This window comes from Andrographis paniculata, unplaced genomic scaffold (assembly GCF_009805555.1).
Source record: "Andrographis paniculata isolate CXL003 unplaced genomic scaffold, ASM980555v1 Contig82END, whole genome shotgun sequence".
Classification (NCBI taxonomy): Eukaryota; Viridiplantae; Streptophyta; class Magnoliopsida; order Lamiales; family Acanthaceae; genus Andrographis; species Andrographis paniculata.
Window position 1 is genome coordinate 4858283 of NW_026137620.1, and position 26342 is coordinate 4884624.

General features: G+C 34.6%; 2 protein-coding genes across 7 annotated transcripts; one reads left to right on the plus strand and one right to left on the minus strand.

Annotated features, from left to right (window-relative positions):
• Nucleotides 1-471: 471 nt before the first annotated feature.
• Nucleotides 472-8051, plus strand: LOC127241336 (putative ABC transporter C family member 15). Of its 6 annotated transcripts, none has more exons than XM_051260339.1 (11): nt 472-576; nt 1318-1390; nt 1898-2731; nt 2934-4357; nt 4465-4551; nt 4653-5261; nt 5335-5499; nt 5611-5905; nt 5984-6574; nt 6763-7002; nt 7162-8051. In XM_051260339.1, exons 1-11 carry the CDS (start codon nt 559-561, stop codon nt 7296-7298), a joined length of 4473 nt encoding a protein of 1490 aa, XP_051116296.1. In that variant the 5' UTR covers nt 472-558; the 3' UTR covers nt 7299-8051. The 6 variants fall into 6 exon arrangements, with proteins under 6 accessions (XP_051116296.1, XP_051116300.1, XP_051116297.1 ...); XM_051260343.1 differs by having other exon boundaries at nt 473-560; nt 2418-2731; XM_051260340.1 differs by having other exon boundaries at nt 478-560; nt 1313-1390; nt 5335-5451.
• On the minus strand, nt 7971-9352 carry LOC127241337 (TLC domain-containing protein At5g14285-like). Its single transcript, XM_051260344.1, has one exon. It carries the CDS (start codon nt 9034-9036, stop codon nt 8176-8178), a length of 861 nt encoding a protein of 286 aa, XP_051116301.1. The 5' UTR covers nt 9037-9352; the 3' UTR covers nt 7971-8175.
• Between the last annotated feature and the right edge of the window lie 16990 nt (nt 9353-26342).

The window sequence follows — 26342 nt, forward strand, 5'->3', positions numbered from 1 at the left end:
TTTATTTCTTGGCCTTTAAAATGTGATGGTAATTTATAAAAATGATTTTTATTTAAATTTTATGATTTATTAATATCTGTTATTGCGTGTGTACTATTTTGTATAGCTTATTTTTATTTTTTATTTTTACTTTTACTTATATTTGTATATAATTATGTTACAATATATTCGACTTAATTTCACCACCGCGCGTACGGAATTCACACTAGTTCTAAGTTATGAATCAGCATGACCAATGGAGGGAGGAAGGAAGGATGGTAGTGGTGGTGGCCATACCGATACGGCCACGGCGGACCACATGAACTCTGTGCATTGGTGGAATGCTACTGAATGCAGCCCACGCGGAGTCCTTCCTTGGCAAGCCCCGCCCCCACCACACGCCCCCTTTTTCCCAACACGCTTTTACCCTCTATATATATGCCCGAGCCACATGCCCCCTCCCTCCCTCACACAAGGTACCGCCGACGTTGACAACTCCACTCCATTCTCGGGCAGTTCAAAAGGGTGGGGGCCGATGCCCGATGCCCTGGACCATTTTTCTCTAAAGCATTCTATTCTATGTATGTCATCTCTATGGTATCGTATCGTATCTATCGCATGCTTTAATTTCCACCATTTCCCTTTTACTTTGCTTTATTGCTCCTATGCTTAACCATACAAGCAAAACAACACAAAAGGTTGTCCATCCATTTTCCAATTGTTTTTTATAATCGTGTGCCAACAATGTGCTTTGTTTCCTGTCTGTATCATGGATTTGAGAAGGTGAATGAATGTGCTAGTTTCCTTATGTATTTGAATAGATGAACGGACAGTAAAAATGTAGATCGAAATATATTTCATTGGACAACATGTGATTGCTCTTCGAATAAACCCTCAATCGAGCGCAGTGGCCAGAAAAGGCACCCTACACAAGATTATCTTAAAATTTGAAATACGGTTCTCTGCAGTAAATAGGGAGAAAGTAAATAATGGCACTGTCCATGTATCTGGCAAGAATTTAGTCACCTTTTAATCCATTTTGTTCCTGCCCAACTTATATATATATATATATTTCTATATATATATCTATCAAGAATTCATGGTCACATTCACCATCAATGATAGATGGGGGTAGGGCAGCCAGCTTCTTGTTTTTATGGTAGGGGGCAAAATGGAGGAATGCTGAATTTATACTCATGAGCTATATATGGTTATTTGCATTCATATGGAGCATAGCAACAATGGAAATGATTATAGAATGACACTGGACAATGAGATTCCAACTCTGCAGAAATTGACTGTACGTACTGACCATATTTAATAATACTCAAAGTGCAGGACTGTTGGGATCCTGGTCCCATTGGGTTTTTTGAATTTTCTGAGGAGGATCACTTTGAACATTCAATCACAGGTAATGATAGTGATACTTCCCACAATCTCAAGAATCTTTATGGATGCGACATCAATTAGAGGCTCTTATTTAATTTTCTTGTCCTTTATTATTATTATTATTATTATTATTATATAGTCTCCGGCAAGGATGTATGCATAGTCTCCTACTACCAGTATATATATAAACAACGCTAGATTCCATTGTGCTATTACACCAACCCTGAAAGCCCCACGTGGTTTCTTCCACCTTCAAGTCTGATCCAATTCTGGATATGCCTTAATGCTACAGTAGAATATGTGCACTTTTTTCCCTGTCCTTGCAGGTGTGTCTTGTCCTTTATGAATTTTTCTGTTTATCACCCAAATTTCATTGGATTATTATTTCCATTCTTTATTCCATCTGTGTATTTTTGTGCTGGGATGTTTTCTACTGAGAAGAATATAGATTAGCCTTGTAGTTTTATTGCTCTTGTTGTGTTTACAAGTGAATTGAGGTTGTGGTTTGTCCTCCTTTCTCTGGACTCAGGAATGGATGTCAATGTTAAGTTAGTCGACGCATCATTTTGCCTAGTGTTTGTGGTATGGCTTCTTTGGAATGTCTTCAAGGAGAGACTGGAACACAGTCATCTCAACAATAGTAACTCGTTGCCAGGAGGAAGACGAGAGCCATCCCTCTTCTGCAAGATTGCTGTTATATTGAATTTCACAATCTGTTTATCTTACTTTGGTGTCTGTCTCCTTGAGTATTGGAGATCAGGGCCAGGTATGATAAATGATATTTTCTCTGCCACAGCTTGGTGTTTTGCTGGTGCTGTTGCAGCTTTCTCAGTAGGCAGTGTACCTGGCAGATGGCCGTTGGTTCTTATACTCTGGTGGTTTTTCTCATGCATGTGTGATTTGTTCGTAGTAACCGTCTACATCCTCCATGGCTTTAAACTTATAAGTGTTCCCTCCTTTTTTCCTGGAGCTAATATGATTGATCTAGCTTCTCTACCATTGTTGGCTCTGCTGTGTTTCAATGCTGTACAATGTAATACTTTCAACAGGATGAACAACTTTACAGAGCCGTTACTTTCAAGTCAGTGGGAGAATCATTCAGGGCTCAACAGTGATCCCTTTTCCGGTGCTGGAATCTGGAGTCAGCTGACGTTCAGATGGCTTAATCCTCTCTTTGAAAAGGGTCACTGTGAAAAGCTCAAACTGGAAGATGTACCACCAATTCCTCGATCAGAAACTGCTGATGAAGCTTCATTCTTGCTGGAGGAGTCTCTTCGAAAGCAGAAAACTCAGATCATCTCTCTGCCAAATGCCATACTCAAAGCCATATGGATGCCGCTAGCTGTTAATGCAGTATTTGCAGGTAATTCTGTAGGTCTCTTGAGAGTAACTGTTTAGCGCTACAGCATAACCAATTACCCGCCTGGTGGACTACGGAGAAGTTTATCATATGCACATGAGTAATTTGGCTGCAATCTGTTTTCAAAATAGTTATTAATAATTGGATCACATGTTGTAAATGAAATGATATAGTCTTTGAGATGTTTATTCGGTGTTATTTCCAGGTGTCAATATGATGGCTTCGTATGTTGGCCCACTGCTGATCACAAGCTTCGTGAATTACTTATCAACAGAGGATGTAGATGTAAAATGGTGCAATGGCCTGGTTCTCGCAATGATGTTCTTCACAGCAAAGACTGTGGAGTCACTATCTCAGAGGTTATGGTATTTTGGTGCTCGTCGTATTGGAATCCGAGTCAGGGCAGCTTTGATGGCTTTGATATACAAAAAATCTCTTTCGATTAAGTATGGTGGCACAAGCGGTGGCAAAATTATTAATTACATCAACGTTGATGTTGAGAGGATCAGTGACTTTTTCTGGTACTTCCATGGAATTTGGTTGCTTCCCGTGCAGGTCATTTTTGCGTTAGTCATCCTGTACACAAATTTAGGTGCTGCCCCCTCCATCGCCGCTCTCTGCACCACAATATTCGTGATGATAAGCAACACCCCTCTTGCAAATATGCAGGAACGGCTTCATTCCAAGATAATGGAAGCTAAAGATTCACGGATAAAAGCTACTTCAGAGACCTTAAAGGGCATGAGGGTTCTGAAGCTGCACTCATGGGAATCAATGTTCTTGCAAAAGCTGCTCCAGCTTCGGGACATTGAACGTTGTTGGCTTACAAAATACCTCTATACAAGCTCAGCAGTGGCTTTCCTCTTTTGGGCTTCTCCAACATTAGTTTCGGTTGTCACTTTTGGTGTCTGTGTTGTGCTGGGGACTCCATTAACATCAGGCACAGTCCTTTCGGCTCTAGCCACTTTCCGGATTCTTCAAGAACCTATCTACAACCTCCCAGAGCTTATTTCCATGATTGCTCAAACTAAAGTGTCAGTTGATCGAGTTCAGAGTTTCACTATGGAGGAAGATCAGAAGAGAGTAATGCATTATCATACTCCCGGTACACCAGGTGTTGCCATTGAGATTGAACCTGGAGAATTTGTATGGCCGAGTAAGGATGCAAAAAGATCGACTATTAAGATCACTGAGAAGCTCAAAATTGCGAAAGGGAGCAAGGTGGCTATCTGTGGTTCTGTTGGCTCTGGTAAAACAAGTTTTCTCTGTGGCATACTTGGGGAGATACCTAGAATATCGGGGCCGAGTATCAAGACTAATGGATCAAAGGCATTTGTGCCACAAAGTGCTTGGATACAAACTGGAACCATTAGGGAGAATGTCCTGTTTGGTAAGGAGATGGATAGAGATTATTATGAAAATGTGGTGGAAGCTTGCGCACTGAACCATGATTTTGAGATGTGGGCTAATGGAGATCTATGTGTGGTCGGAGAGAGGGGTATGAACCTAAGTGGGGGACAGAAACAAAGGATCCAAATGGCGAGGGCGATTTATAGCAATTCAGATATTTTTTTGCTGGATGATCCTTTCAGTGCTGTAGATGCTCATACTGGGGCTCATATGTTCAAGGCAAGCAATATCTTTTACGTGCATTCATTTCGATAAACTAAAACTTCAAAATTCATTTGCATGACTGATTTGATTTACTTCTTGCCTCACTCACTCATTATATGCAGAAATGCCTGCTGGAACTCTTGCATAGCAAGACTGTCGTATATGTTACTCATCAGTTGGAATTTTTGAATGCTTCTGACCTTGTCTTGGTAAGTCAAACCAAGAAACAGCAACTAAAGTGGCTGATGATTTGTTGCTTGTCCGAGCGTACTGTTGTTTGATACAATTGATGCCATATTATTCTGTACAGGTTATGAAAGATGGAAGGATTGTCGAGTCAGGTAAGTATCTTGATCTAATTTCAAATGCTGATGGGGAACTCATAAGACAAATGGCAGCTCATGGTAGTGCTTTAAATCAAGTTAACCGACCAAAGTGTGCTGGCTTGCCTAAGAGCTGCTGCCGCCACCAGTCTCTCCAAACAGAAGTAACTGAAGTGAAATTCATTGACCTCAGCAGGAGCAGCAGAGTAATCTCGGATCAAAGTGTGCATGAAGAAATGTTAAGCGGGCGCGTAAAATGGGATGTCTATGCAACTTTTGTAACCTCTGCTTACAAAGGAGCTCTTGTTCCTATTACCCTCCTGTGTCAAGTTTTCTTCCAGGTGCTGCAAATGGCGAGCAGCTACTGGATTGCTTGGGGGTCTGAAAAGGAAGACAGCATTACAAAAAAGCAATTGATTGAGATATTCGCCGTGCTTTCTTGCTCAAGCTCCTTGTTTATTTTGGGAAGAGCTGTCCTGCTTTCGACCATTGCTATTGAGACTGCTCAGCGACTGTTCCTAGGAATGATCACATCAATCTTCCGGGCACCTCTATCTTTCTTTGACTCCACGCCTTCAAGTAGAATCCTGAATCGGGTCAGTAGAATAGAATCCTTATGAGTCAAATTGTGTTTCCCTGATAAAGTGTCTGAAACATTTCTATTGTCAGTCCTCCACAGACCAGAGCGTAGTCGACACAGATATTCCATACAGGTTAGCTGGACTGGCATTTGCGCTTATTCAGCTGTTGAGCATCGTTGCGCTCATGTCTCATGTCGCCTGGCAGGTCTTGTTCCTCTTCCTTATTGTCTTTGCCCTCTCCATCTGGTATCAGGTAAAGAATATTACAATGGCAACTCTGCAAAATTGTGAGAATTCAGATTCACATAATAACCCAAATATATATATATATATATATATATATAAATATATGTTTTGAATGCAGGCATACTACATTGCCACTGCAAGAGAATTGATGCGTATGGTTCCGATTCAGCAGGCCCCGATTCTTCATCACTTCTCAGAATCAATCTCCGGAGCAGCAATCATAAGAAGCTTCAATCAGGAAGACCGCTTTATGAGCAAGAATGAGCAGCTCATTGATGATTACTCTCAAGTTGCCTTTTACAACTCGGCCGCAATGGAATGGCTCTCCATAAGGATCAACTTTCTGTTCAATCTCGTGTTTCTCCTCCTCCTAATTATCCTCGTCTCCCTTCCTAGATACGTCATTGATCCCAGTAAGCACTCATCTCCTTGAGCTTTGCCTTTCTGATTCAACGGCATGTGAAAAGGAACTATTGTTGGCATACTTGTAGGCCTGGCCGGACTGGCTGCCACGTACGGACTAAACCTGAATGTACTCCAAGCATGGGTGATATGGAACATGTGCAATGTCGAAAACAAAATGATATGTGTGGAGAGGATTCTTCAGTTCACAGGCGGCGGCATACCAAGTGAAGCTCCACTTCTGGTTGAAGGTTACAGACCAGACGCAGAATGGCCAGCCAGTGGAAGGATTGAAATCGAAAATCTGCAAGTACAGTACAATCCTGATCTTCCAAAAGTTCTTAAAGGAGTGAGTTGCACGTTCCCAGGAAGAAACAAGATTGGAATTGTGGGAAGAACTGGAAGTGGGAAGTCCACACTTATCCAGGCCCTGTTTAGAGTGGTGGAGCCTTCAGAAGGACGAATAGTGATCGACGGGACTGATATTTCTAAGATTGGGTTGCAAGATTTAAGGTCCAGGCTGAGTATAATCCCACAAGACCCCATCTTGTTTCAGGGTACGTTGAGAGCGAATCTTGATCCTCTACAAGAGCATTCTGATCACGACATATGGGAGGTTTTATGCAAATGCCATATTGCTGAAAACGTGAAACAAGACGAAAGGCTGCTGGATTCGCCAGGTTATATATATAATTAAATAAATTAGTTTCTCATACATCAATCATCCTCCATTTATTCTGTACAAAAGAAATAGCATGTATGCAGTTAGTTAGTTAGTTAGTTAAAAAGAGACAGAGACTGATAAACTAAGAGACAGAGACTGATAAACTTAAATCCGCGAATGCATGCATGCATGCATCTACTGCAGTTGCCGAAGATGGGGAAAATTGGAGCGTTGGGCAAAGGCAGCTTGTTTGCTTAGCTCGGGTGCTCTTACAAAGAAGACGGATATTGGTGCTGGATGAGGCCACGGCTTCGGTGGACACGGCCACAGATAACCTGATTCAGAAGACTATCAGAGACGAAACAAGTGGATGCACTGTCATAACAGTCGCTCATCGTATACCTACAGTGGTCGACAATGACCTTGTTCTGGTTCTTGGCGAAGGTACGTAATTAATTTTTAATTAATAGCTCTATCCTATATATATCAACTAGCAACTCTCAACTCAAAAATACAAATAAAAAAAATGATATGGTATGATATGATATGATATAATATGATATATATTCTTTATATTCATTGTTGTTACTCGATCGATCACAGGGAAGGTTGTAGAGTACGACTCCCCAGTTCGGTTGCTGAAAGATAGTAACTCGGCCTTCGCGGGCTTGGTGATGGAATTCTTGCAAAGGTCATCATCATCATCATCATCAACATCTACCAAGGATGCATACCAATAGCAGCAGCAGATTATTCCTTTCCATAATTCCATTGCATTGCAATCCTCTTCCAACAACAGGACTTGAAGAAATTAATTATTAAGGTGGGTGGAGTAGATAAAATTGAATTTGATCTTATTTAGGGATTTGAATATAATAGATTCACAGATTTTGCAGTTTAGCAATCTCTTCAGCAATGTGAATATGAATGTTAATGTGAATTTGAATCTGAATCTGAATCAGAATCAGAATTTGCGGTTGGTCTTATATCGCCCATTCTCAAGCAAAGCAGTGTAATTTTAAAAATAGAGCAAATTTGATGCCATTTTTCAAAACCACATGTGCATCTTATCTTATTATCTCATGTAATTTTGCCAATGGCTGTCTACCAACTACTCAGAGGCGCTCCCTCCCTCCCAGCCCTGGTAAACCGACATGCTAACAAACTATATGTGGCCACGTATTTGCGTGTGACTGACCCATGATCTTAATTAGCTTAGCTTCGTTTTGATCGATTGATTCGTGAACACAAACAACTCTTGAGTTGAGTTGTTTCTCTGTGACCATCCCATCCCATCCCCTTCCCAAACTCAACCACCTTCTAATATATAGTTCCATTGATTACTGCTCATCAGAAGATCTACACAACAACCATTAGTAGTATGCATATGCTTGCTGTTAAATCACCCAAAGCATTCAACCAACCATATATGATAATGCACAGAAAGAAAGAAAGAATGAATCAATCAATCAATGGGAGGGGACTAGTAGAGTGATAATTCATTCCTTCCTTCCTTCCTTCTGAGTTTGTTTGTACATTGACAAGTAATTTTTTACATGGTCTTATTTTCACTATCCAGGTAAACAAAGAAAGAGAGAGAGAGAGAGAGAGAGAGAATCAAGTCAGTTTTTTCAAGGTGGCTGTTGCTGCTAAATCAATGGATTCGTGGCGTCGTCGTCTGTACAGCAGCAGCAGCAGGTCAATCCAGAGATTGAGAATCCAGAGCCAGCTGACCCCAATCCCCACTATGGTTACAACAAGCCAAGACATCCAGCCCCATCTTGGAATTGGAATTGGAACTGGAATCATGACGAGCTTGTAGACGAAGGCGGGCGCAAGAATCCCCCTGACCGCCGTGTAGTAAGTGTAGAAGATGGGCGACAAGATGTGGAAGATGGCTGCAGCCTTGTGGGAGTGAGCCTTCCTATAGCGGGCAAGGCTCCATGTGTTCTGGCAGATTGTAGTCATCTCAGCGATAACCAGGATGCCCAGAATGGCCACAGCCCCGTGCCCGAACACATAGCGGCACGTGATGAGCACGTAGAGCGTGGCCAGGTGGTGTGCGATGAAGAGCACCTCACTGGGGACGAACACTATGTAGTGCAAGAGATCCATCAGGAAGTAGGCGGTGCTGTATTCGAGCACCACATCCTGGAAGCCCGTGTTGGGGGAGTTCAATAAATGGAATTGGAAAAATAATGGAAATTCAGATTCAGATTCAAATTCAAATTCAAACTGAGGATTACAGCTCGGCGAGAGCGCGAGCAGGGCCAGGAGGAGCGCAGGGGTGCCGTGAGCAAGCGACATGAGGCTGCTGGAAGCCAAAGGCCTCGAAATCTTGCCCCAATTCCTGAACAGGATGGAGTATCCCAAGATGTATGTGGAGAGGAACCACAGACTGAATAAACAAGGAAGAAGAAGAGCTTCTGAGCCGTGGAAGTGGAAAAAGAAGAAGGAGAATAGCTTTGTGATCTCCATGGGACTACGACTGCTACTATGACTATGGAGTACGGAGCATGAGGAGGAGGGGGAGATCTAGCTTTGACTGCAGAAAGGAAGATGGAATTGGATTAAACAACAAGAGGAGGGAAGCGAATCAGGGAATTATTAGGGAATCGCGGGTGCCTAATTCAATCTAATCTAATCTAATCTAGTCAATCTCTAAAACCACACACCCACAGAGAGGATAGGCCACAAGTACAGGAATTTCCGGATTATGACGATGACGACGACGATGATGTAAAGCAAGCAAGCCAGCCGTAAAGGTCAGCTCTGCCTGTTGTGGACCCCACTGCACCATGCTTAGCTTTGCTTTGTTGTACTGCCTGCCTCTCCAGTACTTGCTGGAAAATTCTCTATTCTAATTCTTTTTTTTTATTTCTTTCATTCAAACAAATCAAATCATGACCTTAGGAAGAAAGAGAATATAAGTAACCTAATTTAAATTTTATGTAGTATCTTTACGGACAATTAGATTAAAATCCTTATGGGTAATATTAATTCGAGATTCAGTCTATAATTTTAATTTTTTTTATCTTTGTTTGCACTTTTTTATTTTTTTTCATTATCACCCCTCTCTTCCTCTATTTTTTGTATTATCTCATTCTTTGGTTGTTTTTCTTCGTGCAAAATTCTCCTAAAACCGTTGAGCCTTCTCCACTGAAGCCGGAAGCAACCTCTCGTCCGATTGTCCAGTTTCCAACCGTGTGAAAGATTCATTTCTCATCTCTTCTCCCATCGTCCGATGGGTTTTTCGCTCCATTTTCTCACGGTTCGGCCGGTTCTCTGTCCCGTCGAATCGGTTTTCTGTCTTGGAGGTCACGCAGTTCGATCGGAGGAATTTCAAGGGTTATCTCGAAATTGACATGTGACAGTTTAATTGGAGAAATCCCAAGGTTAATATTTGTATCAATAGTGTTTGGATTAGTAAGAAAATTGCTAGTTTCAGAAAAATATTGTTGCGTGTTAAACTAGTAGGAATTTATAAATCAAGTATGAGTTTTGTGAAATGGATAATTTTTGGGTGATTTTGATAATGAATTTTTTTGTTATCGGGTATTTTTGTTCCTATTTTGAGAAAGAGGTCGTAATTGTTATTTTGTAAACTGAATAATTTGTTGCTATTGGGGACTACTACATTACTAGAATTCCATAAGAATATATGATTTTAGATAGTTTATTTTGTTTTGGATTCATACTATGTATATTAGTGAAATAAATATTTAAATGGTGCACTTTATGTATTCGATAAAATGTCCCAAAAAAGGTTTGTCCTAATGTCAAGAAATTTTATAAATGATTGTTTAGATGTTGGGTTGTCATTTCTCTTTTAAAAAATATATATATGCTATTTGAAGATTCCAACCAACCGTTATACACTCAATGTCATAATATTTATTGATGATCATGTTAGATTGATTGTGAGTTTTTTATTTTGTTTTGATTGTTTAAACTAGGTCATGTTCTTTGTGTGTGAGATGTGACATGTTTTTTTATAGGCTTTTAGTACATAAAATTTTCAAGACTGAAAATACTTTTTGAGCTCTTAAGTTGATCAATGTAATACAAAATAAAGATGTGCCAACAAACATTCATACTCTAAACTTAGTCATTTACAATTTGTGTAATGATAAAATTATCGATGTAGTATTCAAAAAAATTTATGATGTGTCTATGAACTATGCATTTCCAAATATTTTCACCTACAATTATTTAGTTTTTGGATTATGTGAGTTGATATTTAGAGTTCCTATACGCATTAGAGTATAATGGTTATCTCTTTATAGTAATTGCTACAATAATGTGATGATTGAATTATGCATATAGAATAATTTTGATGATTTGTACTATGTTTAACAATATTCATTATAAGAGCTTGGAACAATATATTGTATCATATTGATACAAAGATATGGCAATCATGGCTTGTATATGTCGTGGCAAGTATCTTGAGAAGGTTTCATAGTTTCTAGTAATTCTTAATGAATCTTCTCTCTATTATCAAAAATGATTTTACCTTAAGTTTGCTTAAGTCTCCATATTTTGGGTTGCAGGGTGGATTAGTTGAAGCTGGATCGATATGTTGATTTGTACTAATTGTAAAATTGGATGGAAGAAAGTCATTTTCATTTTTTGCAATGAGACCCCTTGATCTAACAACAAAAGCCTGGTTGTAGGTGAATATACAATAACAAGAGTCTGGTTGTATAGAATTATAATTGTAACTCGGATGTACTATAGTATATAAACATGAACAAGGGGTATATGACAATCCTATTTTATGTATAATAATTTGATGACATAGGTTTCTGGAAATTTAACAGAGGCATACAAATTATTTGGGGGGCATGTAGTTGATGTGTCAAAGCACATTGGTGTGATGACGTATTACCACCCTAACCATTTCAATATAATCTTGATACTTAATTATGAAAATAGGAGGAAGTACTTGTCATATTGTGTTACATCCCTTAAATCCATATGCAAATGATTGGAAACTCTTATGATATGTCGGAATCTATCACTGATACTTTTGATTATTTTCTAAATCCTCACAAGAATTTATTAAAAGTATGTAGGTACCTAAAAGCGGAGTTCAGGTACATATGTTGGAAAAAAGTAGTACATTAAAATAAAAATAGGGTACATCAGAGACATGATGGAGTACTTGGTTTTTCAACCGAATTATCATTTTATAAAATGCTATTAAATAGTTTTTACTTGAGTCTGTGAATATCTAATAGGTTGTATTGAAAGACCATAAAATATGTAACGCTATTCGTATTAAAAAGTTACTTCAAAATTTTTTAATTAATATAAATATTAAAATTATAAATTTTCTACACATTAGATTTATTAAATATTCTCTCTGTCCTGACTAAGTATGCACTTTTGCTTGAGCACGAAAAATAAAACATAATAATATTTTTGTATAAAAGTGATGTAGGTAAATAGTAAAATAAAAGTATTATAAGATATTTATGAAAAAATGATAAAAAAAAAAGATGATGTCATAAGTAGGGATGAGCAAAATATCCAAACCGAACCATCAAATTGCTAAATCGAAAAGAGTTTTTCGTTAATCAAGCAAATTTAGTTCCATATGGAAAGGATTATGAATCTTTGTTCTCAAAGAAAATTATCGAGATATATAACATTAGTTTTAGGAGTGTATATATACACATTCAAAAAGATATTATCCGTAAAGAAGTAAATATTTTTTAATTTAGTTTAGTTGCTACATGAAAGAATGCAATAGTTACACAGAAAGTATAATTTTGTACATCAAGCCAAATGGGGGTACATCGGAGCCGCTCTGGAGTACTCGTTTGCTTAGCCGAGTCATGCCCTATGCAAATATACTCCTGACCGAATATTATTGTGTGTGCTACAATGTGGACTACTTTTAATGATTTTCAATTCGTGGCAGCAATAATGTACTCTAACAACCCAACATAATTTAATTTAGTCATTTATGACTTGTTTAGACATCTAGAAATGGAGGTTGGACTATGATTTTACATATATCATACAAGTCATTTTTGACTTATTTATCCATCTATAGTAAATGTGTGTTGTTTATCTTTTCATACAATTCAGGGTGTCGTGAGAACACTATCATGATGAATTCATCCATGATTACCGACAACAAGTGAATATTTCAAACTGAAAATGGTCGATTTTCCAAGCAAAAGTAACTAGGACATATATACTCGTTACTGAAGCATATGACACTACAATTATAGGCATATAAGATATGAGATGCAAGGGTATGTATGCATTTTATGCAAGTATGCAAGTATGTGCTTCAGATACAAACACCAACATTCAAGGTATGAATGATAGTTGCTTAGGTATTATCTATGTAGTAGCAAGTATGCTTGAATCTAGTTAATTTCAGTAAATCATTTGACGGTGGAGCCAATTCACGAACTTGATGAGAGTAATTCCTCTAGCTCTGATGGAAAAGTTTGTGCATGGTACATTTATATTCAACAACTCATGCCATATTTTTCAATAGGAAGACCACAAAGCATGTATGAATAACAACCAACATAATTTAACTAAGTATTTTATGTCTTGTTTATCGATCTATAGTAAATATGTGTTGTTTACCTTTACATATAGTTCTAGGATTCTCGAGAAAACTATAATGATGAATTCATCTATGATTGCCGACACAATTGAATGTTTCAAATTGAAAATGATCGGTTTTCAAGCACAAGTTACCAGAGCATAAATACTCGTTACCAGAACATATGAAATTGTATTACATGTAAGTAAAAACTACTTAAGGGTAGTTGATATATAATGAAGGTATGTAAAAATGTGTTCTGGGTACGAGCATTGACAATCAAGGTATGGTTGCTTAGGTAGTATTTATATACTAGCAAGTATCTTTGAATGTGGTCGACTTCGGTCAATCCCTTGTCGGATGAGGCAATTAAGAAACTTGGTGAAAGCATTTCTTCTATTAGAAATTCTTCACTCCATTCGTGGTTGAGAGAAATGGCAGCGACTAGGAGAGCATAAACCTTTGCAGCACATGTATATAATTTTCTTTCTCAGTGCACCATTAATGTACTTAAGTATCCGTGAATACACTTTTGTTCATTGCAAACATTACTTCAACCATTGCAAGGTCTTGTAATGAATTAGTTAATTCCAATTTAAAAGTCGTATGCATAACTTTTCTGGTTGGTTGTTGTCTTCGTACAAGGATAGTATTCCTAACTAATAGGTAACATTTATATGAGCATATATATGTAGTTTGAAGGTATTTCGTTCTAATTAGATAGGTACATCGATCCGTTGTGGAGGTACAACATATGCATTATTGCAATTCTAACCATGTGTACAATTAATCATACAATCATTTATGGCACAATTCATAGCATTACTACAAACATTAAGTTTTACCAAATTTAACCTACAATTCAATTTATCAATCAATCTTAATACAATTCCATCAAATATGAGGCAAATCAAACCAATTTAACCAATAATTCAATTAGAAAATAACACATTAACCAAATCAAGTACGAATAACACAACCAAAATCAATCCCAAATCTATCCAAATTCATTACAGACATTCACATACCCTGTGCTGCTCATCAGAGTCTACGATTCAGAGTGCGGACCTTTCATTATTCTAGGCGCAATTTTACTGTGGTAGCTCTTCACATTATCAAACTCACCGTCGATGCCACAAATGGGATGGACTACCGGATTCGTGCGGGCGTAATACTTGCTAAACATGCAGACCAAAGGACCACAATCGAGAGTATCACCTTGATTCCGACATCTTACATACTCGGGCATCTCCCTTACCATGGGTCATAGGTATATTGCGTTCAGGTACAAGCATAAAAACCACTTTTTTAAAAATAACACAATATTTTGTTACGTAATTCGATTTATCCAAGATAAATTAATTATATTTATTTCATAAGCATACCAATTTCTCCGTGTTCCTTACCCGAACGGATTGCGTACTGAATTGAACAACAAGCACAATCCGACCTATGATATGTAAATAAATACCATTAGTACATTACCCAAATTTGAATATATTTAAAAATTTATCAGAATTTACCAGGAGTACGTAACAACATATTTCGAGTACACATTAGTCCCTAAAAGTATATTACTTAGCAAACTAGACCTAACACTGCAACTCAGGGTACCTAATAATACCACATTTGTCAACCCACAAACATGACTAATTACCGAACAATCAAACAAAAAACCTAAAATATGCAACTACGGGTAACTAAACAAAGTGTACATCTACAAAATTAACAAAAAGCACATATTAAACAAATAAAATCACCAAATATCGGTGCCAAAATAAAAAATCCAACCCGGTCTATGTGGGCACCCTGTTAACAAACACAATTACATCAATCACACAGGGATCCTCAATACCAAATCGAGACATACAAACACACTACCAAGATTTACACCCCAAACAATCGAACAAACTACAATAAAAAATACTAGTATCAACAAAATCAAAAAATCGAAAAAACTCCAGCCAGGAACTTACTTCTTCGAGCTTGTTTAGGGATGGGAGTGGTCAACTGTTTTCTTCAGCATTTTTGCACCAACTGGTCGCTACTTGATTGCCAAGGGCGTCGATTCGCCTGAAGAAGAGAGAGGTAGGGTTTAAAATTTGGGTAAGAGAAGTTATAAGAGATTTTCTTCATCAACCCATGTTATATCGTGGGTAACTATCTTTTTCTTTTTCTATTTATTTTTTAATTCACGAAAAAAATACGCAATATTTAACTAGAAGTATATAAGATTATAATGGGGGTAGAACGGGAAGAAATGTAGGTATATATTACAATATTAGAAGTATTGATCAACTTATTTCGAGTGCTTATTGCGTATACAACAATAATTGAGGGATAAATACAAATGGGGAGCCATAACATACCTAATCTAAAAAGTAGGGACTGCAGACTAATTCATTTTTAATAGGGACTGAACTGTAAGTGAATTTATCTGACAAGGATTTTAATCAAACTCTTCCTATCTTTTAATTATATTTTTATTATTTATTTTTATTATTTTATTTTTCAAAAATGAAAAATAAAATTATATTCAAATTTAACTTTTAATTCATTTTTTTATTAGTGTGATTTTGATTTAAATCTTTGTCCGATTAAATACATTTAAGTTCAATCTCTACATGTTACGTTAAGACAATACAATATCTATTTTTGTAAAATGTTTACAGATATTTCCTTATGCCCCTGAATAATTAGTTTATGCAATAAATATATTATATACTTTCGTTGAAATTACGTAAACTTATATTATCTACTTACCTACTCTAAAATACTTGTGCTATACAAATTTAATTGTAAAGTGATGTACCTTGGTTTATTATTTATATATTATAATCGGTTATAAAAATAATATACAAAAAATAACCAAACCTATAAATACATACGATTTCAATCACTTTTTTTTCTTCAGAAACCTTTCTCCTTCCACTTTCCGGTTGTTTCCTTCGACCGTCATCTTTTAAATCATCACCGCCGCTGCATTGAAAGTTTGTTGGATCAAAGACCAACCGGGAGAATAAAATAAAAGTGTACAATCTGTTCAAAATGTCGATGAGGTCTCATTTCTCAAACAAAGTTCAAGAATTAAATTAAAATTTTTGTATTTGGAAAAATCGATATTTTAGTTTTGTGCTTTTGAATTCGTGGTATACTCTAATTTCTTTATCTTGTGTATTTATTTGGTTTGTACAAATTTATGTGCCAGTTGAGCTTACTTCATCATTGTAACTCACTATCGTTTCAAATATATGTTATTTTGATATGTTTTAAATTATAAGTAACATTATTGTATATAGAAGTATCTTCATTTTCATATTGCTAGGTTTAATTTTGTAGTAAAATAATTGCGATATTGGGTAGTTAGAGTTAAATTTATCTTTTTTTCAAATACCGTTGGTCACTAGTATGTATATTCCCTGAGAGTTACGTTTTTATGCAACACAAAAACCTACCCGCTTAGCATATGAGCTACCGAATTTAACGATGTCAAAATATGTCGAACGGAAATTATTGTTAATATTGTATCATGAGACGCTGAAGAGATTGTCTAGTATCATTTATCGCCTTTGTATATTAATTTTTATGCGTGAATTGAGAACAAATTGAGGTTTGAAGCATATAGTATTAAAATTGAGATAGTTAGTCATTGATGTTATGCTTTGTAAAAACTTTAAGAAGTATCATAAATTTTAATTTAACATATGATATATGCGATTCTCCATAGTATGAATCTTGGTATTAGAGGCACGTATACACAAAATTAAAAAATATACTTTGGTGATAAAAAATATATCATTGGGTGTGGAGGAACTCCGAAATTTGAACGACATACTCCCAATGAAGATATATGTTACTTATTTAACTAACTTACATACTTCTGACACGATTGCATGTACTTCTATTAAGGAATAAGTTTTATAAATAACTACACATATATTCAATATGTAATGAAAAGATATGTATTCACCATACTGTCCTGAAAGCACCGATGGACACGTTCATTGTACACCTCAATGAAAAATGCTTACTTATAGTATGGATAGTCCTAATTTTTTTTTATATAATATTTACTGCTCATACCTTCTAACACATTTGTTCGTTATGGATGTTTCTTATAGTCTACAAAATGTTGATATGGACAAAGCCAATAAAGAGTGTGGGGGACGAGACATATCTCATAAGTTATCTACTAACTCATCAATATCTCTTACCATGATCCACAATATCATATGTTAAGTCAAATCTATCTTATGTGACATTATCATCCACCCTTGAATATATGAGCAAATGATCTCAATGATTGTTTCAATAGTATTAGTTGATAGACACCAATATTCGATGAAATTGCAATAATCTATTCCAACTATAGCCGTCTAAACTAGCCACAATCATGGCTGTGTCGAGAGACCTCTAAGTGGAAACTACATATCCCCAATAATAATATTTGTTCATCTATTTCACTAAGTTACATACTCCTAAATTGATTGAATGTACTCGTATTGAAGAATAGACTTTAGAAGTAATTTTATACATATTCGATGTATATTGAGAAGATATGTACTCAACAAATATTCTGAAAACACTAATGGATACATTCCATGTACACATCAATGACTAATATGTTCAATATAGGATGAGAATGTCCAATATGTCTCATGCGTAACATTTACTTACTATACCTTATAACACTTTACTCTTGTTGAGAGTTTCTTCCTACTTTAAAAATGTTTGCACGGACAATCACAATACGAAGAACATCATGCATCATCAGTTATGCATTAACTTTAAAATATCTATTACTATGGTTTATCATATGATATGTTACATCATATCTATCTTAAGTGACATTCTCATCCACCTTGAATACATGAATAGGTGATCTCATAAGTCATTTTAAAAATATCCGTTAATGCACACTAACTTTCGAGAAAATTAGTGTGATGTAATCAACTAGTAATTGTTTGATACATGTATATGGATATGAATATTTTCATACACAAAAACATAACCTCTTACTTGAATATTTATACCTCTAGTATTAATGAATATACTCTTTGAACGTCACAATATAATCATATATTCATTGTAATAACTCCATCGCAAAAATTAAATACCTGTATAAGTAAATGCGATTTATGTTAATGTAATTTTAGATAAACGCTGGGTGTACACAATAGGCCATGTTATACTATAACGAGTACTTAGGGGACATAAAAGACCTTATGTATTACGTAAAATTTAATAAAAAAATATCATGTGTAATGTACTATCGTTGTCAATACTTATTGTTCCTGATCATATTTTATATAACTACAATAATTTGTAACGTACTTTCATTGTGAATTCACATACCTTTGTTTGTATTTTAAAAATAATTAGTTTGGAATGATATGTACATCGACATAATAGTTGAGTACGCCCAGTAATATACAAGGGAAAAATATTTAATTTTCAAATAATTCAATAATGGTTTCGTACACAAACTTACGTTCAATGTACAATATTCCAAAAAAAAAAAATTCTAGCCACAAGACAACAAACCAGAAATACATACGATATAGTCTTCTTGCAACTTTGTCGGTTGTGTCCTAGACAACCACAACAACCATATTTTTTAGACTGTTTCATCTGATGTGATTCAAACTGCCTCTTTTTTTTCCGGCTTGGTTGGACAAAAGACAATGGCCTTGCTAAGCGCATCTAACTATTCCACGACTCGACTATGTTGTTTTTTATTATCCCTCAACGAGTCTTTTGGAATAGAAAATTCGCCCAACACTAGGACTGCGATTGTGTAATGAATTTTTGGGCAAAAATGGCATGACCTTCACAACATACATTATATGTTGCTCAAAATTCTTCCGTTAGGGAGCATAACCAGCTTTGTTGAAAACGGACATCTATCATCTCTTCTTGTACATCGGATATCTTTGCATTACATGTACGAAATATAGTTACCTTGTTTTACATCTCATAATTAATGATACATATATTCTACACATACTTGAGTGCGAAAGTTGTCAACTAGGTATCAAAGACAATATGCACGGTGGACTCCGAAAAATATGACGGGGATGAACTTTAAAAATCCCAAGTGTCTATAAAAAAGTACATTCTTTTCAATTATATTGACCATCAACGTAAAGAACATACTTTAACCTCTACTAAAATTATTCCCAAAATTTTATCATTTTCGGCAAATACTACCGGAAAGCAACAAGATTTTAATGTTATCTAATATGTAAGCACATAAAATTAATATAAAAATTCATAGATCAATAGTTATAGTATATATCAACAAAATCATGGTATTTTCAAACAAATACAATATACAATATCAAATAATATAGGTATATAATTAATAAATATAGGTATACTATACCAAAAAAATATTTCCCGTAAAAATACACACACTATCTTATATATAAGACCCACTCAAAATCCCATTATTTCTATCTCTCTTCAATAAGTAAATATTTTTATTTATACTTAAAACCCTTTATTTTTTATAAAATTAGTTTTTAAGTTAATTATAAATAAATATTTTTCTTATTTATTTGTATTATATAAAATTTTATTCTCTATAAAATAATATCCATATTGTATATATTTTATTGAGATATAATGCTAAAAATATTTAAAATACCAACAATACTATTCATATAAAAAATAATAAAATAATATCATATCTTATTTTGAATAATTTATTAATCTATATTATTTAAAATATCGTGTCCCTAATTGAAATGATCATCTTGACCGGGATGAAGGAAGTACTATTTTGCTGTTTGAAAAATACAACAAAATATTGAATTGATATATATTTTTAATAGTAGCTATTTATAATTAAATAAAATAAACTAATTATATATATTTTTTATTTTAAATTAATTTTTAAAAAATTTATTATATAAACAATCAAGTCAATATGCTTCTTATCATATCAATCTCAACTTCTCCTCTCTCAAAACCTTCTCAAATCTATAAAATCAAAACAAACAAATATTCCAAATAGGTGTTTGTTTGAGGGTTTGGATTTTGAGTTGGAATTTTAATAGTAAAAAATTTAAATTTGAATAGTTGTATGATGTGATATAAATAGGTGTTGATGTGATGTTTTGAATGTAAAATTAATTTTTAGTACAATATAAAAAATAAAAAATAGGTGTTTGATTTGATATTTTTGGGAGAAAATAATTGGATGAATAGTGGATTGGAAATCCAATCCCCCGAACAAACATTAAAAATAAATAAATAAATAAATAATAAAAATAATAACAATGATTAAATTAACATGACTAATATATAAGGGAATTTGGCATTTTAACATTTCCAAGACTATATACAACATTCTTTCTCTATTATAGACACGGTCAATGTACAAAAAGTAATAAGACCACGTGGTTTGATTTTTTGAGTATCGAGTATGCCGGCGGAAGAAGGGGAGAATGCGACGGAGCTTAAATCCCAATGGTATTTATTTTCTTATTTAATTTTTGAAGGTTTTGGATGTTGTTTGAGCTGTGAATTGCATATGGAATTAGTTTAATTGTAGACTCCGAATTTTTGCTTATTTGTGCATTTCTTCGATAACTAAATAACTATACACCTAGTTTTTGTCTAGTATTGTATGATTGGTTTCGATCTCGGCATGGTGAGTGGTGACCCCTCATGGAATATCTGGCTATATTCCATTATTTTTGTAGCTTTGTTTGTGATTTTTATCAATGTAAAATTTAACCCTAAGAGTGGAATGGCAGGAGAAAATAATACTATTCGCTCTTTATTTAATGATTTCACAAATTCTCCTTGATGTGTTGCAACATGTAAGTTTCCGTTTGTGATGACGGGTTGAAATGCAAGCCTTTAGACTTTGAGAATGCCATTTTCGAACATCATAATTTCAACCTTTCTTAGAATACAAGTTTTATCCATTACAGTTTTGCTTTACGATTGATATAACCTAAAAATACAACGGTTTATCTGATGATGACAAAATGGTTAACGCATAATTTTTCTATGAAATTTGATAGGATTAAACATAGATTTAGTCAATAAAAGCAAGTTACAGGAATTGCTAGAAAAACGTATTTAAAATCCATGTTATCATATTCTATGTTGTCAATTAGATTTATCATTAATAATATTTACTGGTTTATATCAACATGGTGCAGATGTTGTTACCCATGTTGTAGCTTATTTATTTTATGTGGAAAATAGTAGGAAACATTAATTCTTGTAATAAATAATTTTATTATATCTTATATTGATCCGATTTAGTGGGCATTTAAAAATTAAATTATCATAGTAATTCTTGAAATTTTTAGTAGTATTATTATAATTCTAGATGAACATTAACTAATTATATATAATTGAGAAAATTAATAGGCACGTGGCAATAATGATGGTAAGTAAATACATAAAATATTGTAGTGTTCATTTCATATATTAGAAATCAATATTAGATTAATGGGGATTGCATAAATCCATAATGGTTTTTTTAGTGAGATTATGCAAATGATATTTTTTAATAAGATTATAAAAGCAATAATTTATTAATTTAACAATCAATTAATGTTTATTTTGAGATTTTCACAGATTTTTTAAGTAGCCTTAAATCAAATAAAGTTTAAGCAATGCCAAATCTCAATATGATTCTTTCATAGACCTATAAAAGATGGTGTCCCAATTAGAACAAATTCATGGAATTTTAAAAAACAAAACAACTTAAGAAAGAAAACAACAACAATAATACTTACATGAAGAACTATCCATGGTCATTGTTCTCTGTCTGTCTATTTTGTTTGTCATCTTCACTCAATTTTTGGGTAAATTTTAATTATTTATATTTTATTAAATTGTATTGTGAAAAATACTATATGTATATGATTTGTGTGCACTTACACGAGCATGCAGGAGAATCAGTCAAATATTGTCCAGTGCCTCTAACTGCTAGACCAAGTGCCTATGGCTCGATAGGGTACAAAGAGTGCATCTTAATAGTGTGGGGACGTTATAAGGGAAGCCAGACCCCGAAAGTCAAGTGCGTGGATGTTGGGCCAAAATAGAGCCAATGCGTTGGTCAAGATGCTTGTTGAAACTTAAAAAATTACTAGGGCGATGATATTTGCGTAACAGGGATATTCTATGTTGTCAAATAAATATTTTACATTTAAATTTTGTTTACAATATAATAATAGGTTTAATTATTTTTTTAAGAAACTTTTACCTTTATGCTTTCTATATGTTTTATACCTATTTTATACAATACAATGAAATAATTATTTAAAATAAAAAAAATCACACACAACATAGAGTTTTTTTTTTTTCATTAAAATTTCTGAATTTAAAATATCCCATCATGATGTCGATTGCAAGAATTGAGATAGTCGGAAAAGGAGAGTTCATAAATAAATGATCCAACAAAATTTTATTAACAAGGTGAAAAAACTAAATATGAATATAAACTCTATAATATTTATAAGTTTAGAAATTTTAAAGTCTCTAAGAAATAAACCTAAAATAAGAAGAGTTTTAAATATTAAAAAAGTCCCAGAATAAAATAAAAAATCATACTAAGGCCCTAAATGGCCAAATAAGAAAATATTCAATTGATCATTTTTGGATGATTCCTATGAATTTTTACTTGCACGAATTTGTATTGGTTTTCTATTAAGGTCAAATTTTGTAAAAACTGATTATTTTAATGACAAAGTACTATTTCTAACATTTGTTTTGTTATGAAAAATTTCATAACAAAAATTTATTTTCAGGAGCAGAAAGTATTTATATCGATTTTTTATTACGGATTAATTCATAACAAAAAATGATCCAACCTTTCTGTGGCGTTATACAAACCGTAACAAATAAATTTCCGACGTGCCTTTTAAAGGTGTTAACCATGAACACTTTGTTATTAAAATTTCCGCTACTAAATTTTTGTTACTCAAGCATTTTTAGGGATCGAAATCTACAATGAAATCGACACAAAAATATTTTAGCACAAAATTTGACCATTGAAAGTGGTATAAATAGTCAAATTTCTGATATTGTTTGTCTAATTCTAAACCAGGACACAAAAGTAAGAAAACTCAACAAATTACATCACAACAAAAACATTTTAGCACAAAATTTGACCATTTAAAGCGGTATAAATAGTCAAATTTCTGATATTGTTTGTCTAATTCTAAACCAGGACACAAAAGCAAGAAAACTCAACAAATTACATCACAACAAAGTCTAATTATGTAACTACAACATATATATATATCTCAAAGTGCTACTAAATATTACTACGGAATACAATTCATTGAAAATTGCAATAAAATTTGCTAAACAAATAGGAGATGGTCGCAATTGTAATGTGTTGTGAGGAAATATTTCAACAGAATAAATCTATCATAGAAACTTTAGGAATTATTAACCTGTTGAATGTGTCGTTTATCTTTAGAATTGAAGTTCAACCAAGAGTTTAAAGAATGCAGTACCTCAAGAACCATGGAGTGGAGTGAAGCCAAGCGTGGCTTATTTGAAGTTATTCGGATCCATTGCCTATGCAAATGTTCATAAGCAAGAAAGATCCTAACTCGATGATCGTAGCAAGAAGTTAGTCTTCCTTTGCTATGAAGAAAAATCAAAGGCGTATAGGTTGTTTGACCCAAAAAATGAAAAGCTTGTGGTGAGTCGCAATATTGAATTTGATGAGCTTGGGTTGTGGGACTGGAGTTCAAAAGAGAAAGACTCATATGACTTTCTCCCATACTTTGAACATGAAAAAGAATATACGAACATTGAGGGGGAAATTTCTCCACCAACTATACCACCTTCATCGCCATCAGAGGCATCAACATCAAATGAGAGAACTCCAAGATACCAGAGTGTGGAAGATCTCAACGATGTAACCAATAGGTTGGATGATTACACCTACTGTCTTTGTTGATGGATACCGAGCCTATGTCTTTTCAAGAAGCTAGGAAAGCAAGAAGTGGATTCATCCATGGATGAAGAGATTCAAGCTATTGAAAAAAAATGATATATCAGAGCTAGTACTGCAACCACTTAATCATCAAATCATTGGTCTCAAGTGGGTTATAAAGCAAAAGAGAGTGCCAAGGGAGAAATTGAGAGGTACAAGTCCGGTTGGTAGCAAAAGGCTATAATCAAAACCATGGAGTTGATTATGAGGAAGTGTTTGCTCAAGTTGCCCGATTGAAGACAATTCGGCTACTAATTTCACTCTCGGCACAAAATCATTGGAAGATACATCAATTGGATGTTAAATCCGCTTTTCTCAATGCAATCTTAAGGATGATGTGTATATGGAGCAACCACTCAGTTATGTTGTTCGAGACCATGAAAATAAAGTCTTAAGTTGAAGAGGGCACTCTATGGGCTCAAGCAAGCCCCTCAAGCATGGAATAGTCGTCTTGATAAATATTTACAAGATGATGGATTTTCAAGATGCCAAAGAGAGTATACGCTCTATGGGAAGGTGGAATATGGACATGTGCTATTTGTTTGTGTCTATAGGGATGATCTCATCTTCACTAGAAGCAATCCGAGGATGGTTGAAGATTTCAAGAAATCCATGGCTTGAGAATTTGAAATGAGTGACATGGGACTAATGTCGTATTATTTGGGAATTCAAGTAAATCAAATGGAGGAAGGGATTTTCATCTCTCAAGAAAGCTATGCAAAGGAAGTACTAAAGAAGTTCAACATACTTGGAAGCAAACCGGTGAGCACGCCCGTGAAAAATGGAGCAAAGTTGTTCCAAACTAAGGAGGATGAAGAACGTGTTGATTCCACCACATTCAAAAGTCTTGTTTGAAGTCTAAGGTTTTGACTTGCACTAGACTAGATATTTTATTTTCGGTGGGAATTGTGAGTCGTTACATGGATATTCCTAGCAAAGCACATTGGATGGTGGGAAAGAGAATACTTCGATATGTCAAAGGTACCTTTGGTTTTGGCTTGTTTTATTCATCTTCCAATACTTCCAACTTGATGGGATATTGTGATTGAGATTATGGTGGAGATATTGATGATAGAAAGAGCAATATGAAATTTGTATTCTTCATTGGAAATAATGCAATATCTTGGTCCTCAAAGAAACAACCGATTGTTTCGCTCACCACTTGTGAGTCAGAATATGATGCTGCAACATCGAGTACTTGTCATGCCATTTGGCTTAGAAGATTTTTGAAAGAACTCCACTGCGAGCAAATGGAGGAAGATCATGATAGACAAAAAGTCGGCTATTGCTTTGGCCAAGAATCCTGTCCACCACGATCGAAGTAAGCATATTGATACTCACTTTCATTTCATTCTGGAAATCATGAGAAGAAGGAGGTAGAGCTTCAATATGTGGGATCAAAGAATCAAGCTGCGGACATTTATATGAAGCCATTAAAGTTTGACGACTTTCAAAAGATGCAAAAGGCTCTTGGAGCAATAAATCAAGTTTAAGAGGGAGTGTTGAGAATTAAAATTGATTTCAAAAATAAAAATAAAACCACCAACTATTTTTTTGTTTCTAATGAAAGTTGGTGGGGGTTGGTAGAAGAGTTGGGTGCCTACCAACAATGCATTGAACAAATCCTATTTTATGTTTTCTATGTTGGTAGGTAGAATTAATATTGGTATTGGTAGGTAAATTTGAAGTCCTATATATTGTTGTAGTTTGAAAATTATTTCAATCAATCATGTGTGTTCTTTTCTAGTTATCTCTTCTCTCCACCAAAAAGCTTGTATTTTTTTCTTTGTCTTAGTGTTCTTCCTTCTTTTTATTCCAACGTTTTATATAATCCTTCTTATTGTATTTTACTTGTCAAAATTTTGAAGATATGTCCTATTATCTACTTATAGAATGGTAGCTTTGGTTTATGGAAACAAATGTTCACACTTTCAGCTCATTGCAGATTTGCTGTGACTTATTGTGACAGGGCCAAAAGACAGAAGCAAGCTTTGAAGTCTCTGGAGGTTGCTGGGAGGATGATGAAAACGAAGGACCCTTCTATTGTCTACCATTAATGTTTAGAAAATTCGGAGCAAATAAAGATTCTTGCAGCACTTATTCTTGCAAATTTGTTGATTAAATTGGAAGGAGGATCTAATCTCAAAGGATGGATCTTGTTGGCTCGAATATTATCTGCTGAAAAATGTTATGGTGATGCTGAAACTATAATTAATGCCGCTCTGGATCAGA

Bases quoted from the DNA above. Each gene is read 5' to 3' on its own strand.
- LOC127241336 (XM_051260338.1), top strand. From the start codon at position 515: ATGCCCGATGCCCTGGACCATTTTTCTCTAAAGCATTCTATTCTAT. The intron at 561-1,312 runs GTATGTCATCTC...TAATACTCAAAG, and splicing joins TCTAAAGCATTCTATTCTAT to TGCAGGACTGTTGGGATCCT. The intron at 1,391-1,897 runs GTAATGATAGTG...CTCTGGACTCAG, and splicing joins CTTTGAACATTCAATCACAG to GAATGGATGTCAATGTTAAG.
- LOC127241337 (XM_051260344.1), bottom strand. From the start codon at position 9,036: ATGGAGATCACAAAGCTATTCTCCTTCTTCTTTTTCCACTTCCACGGC.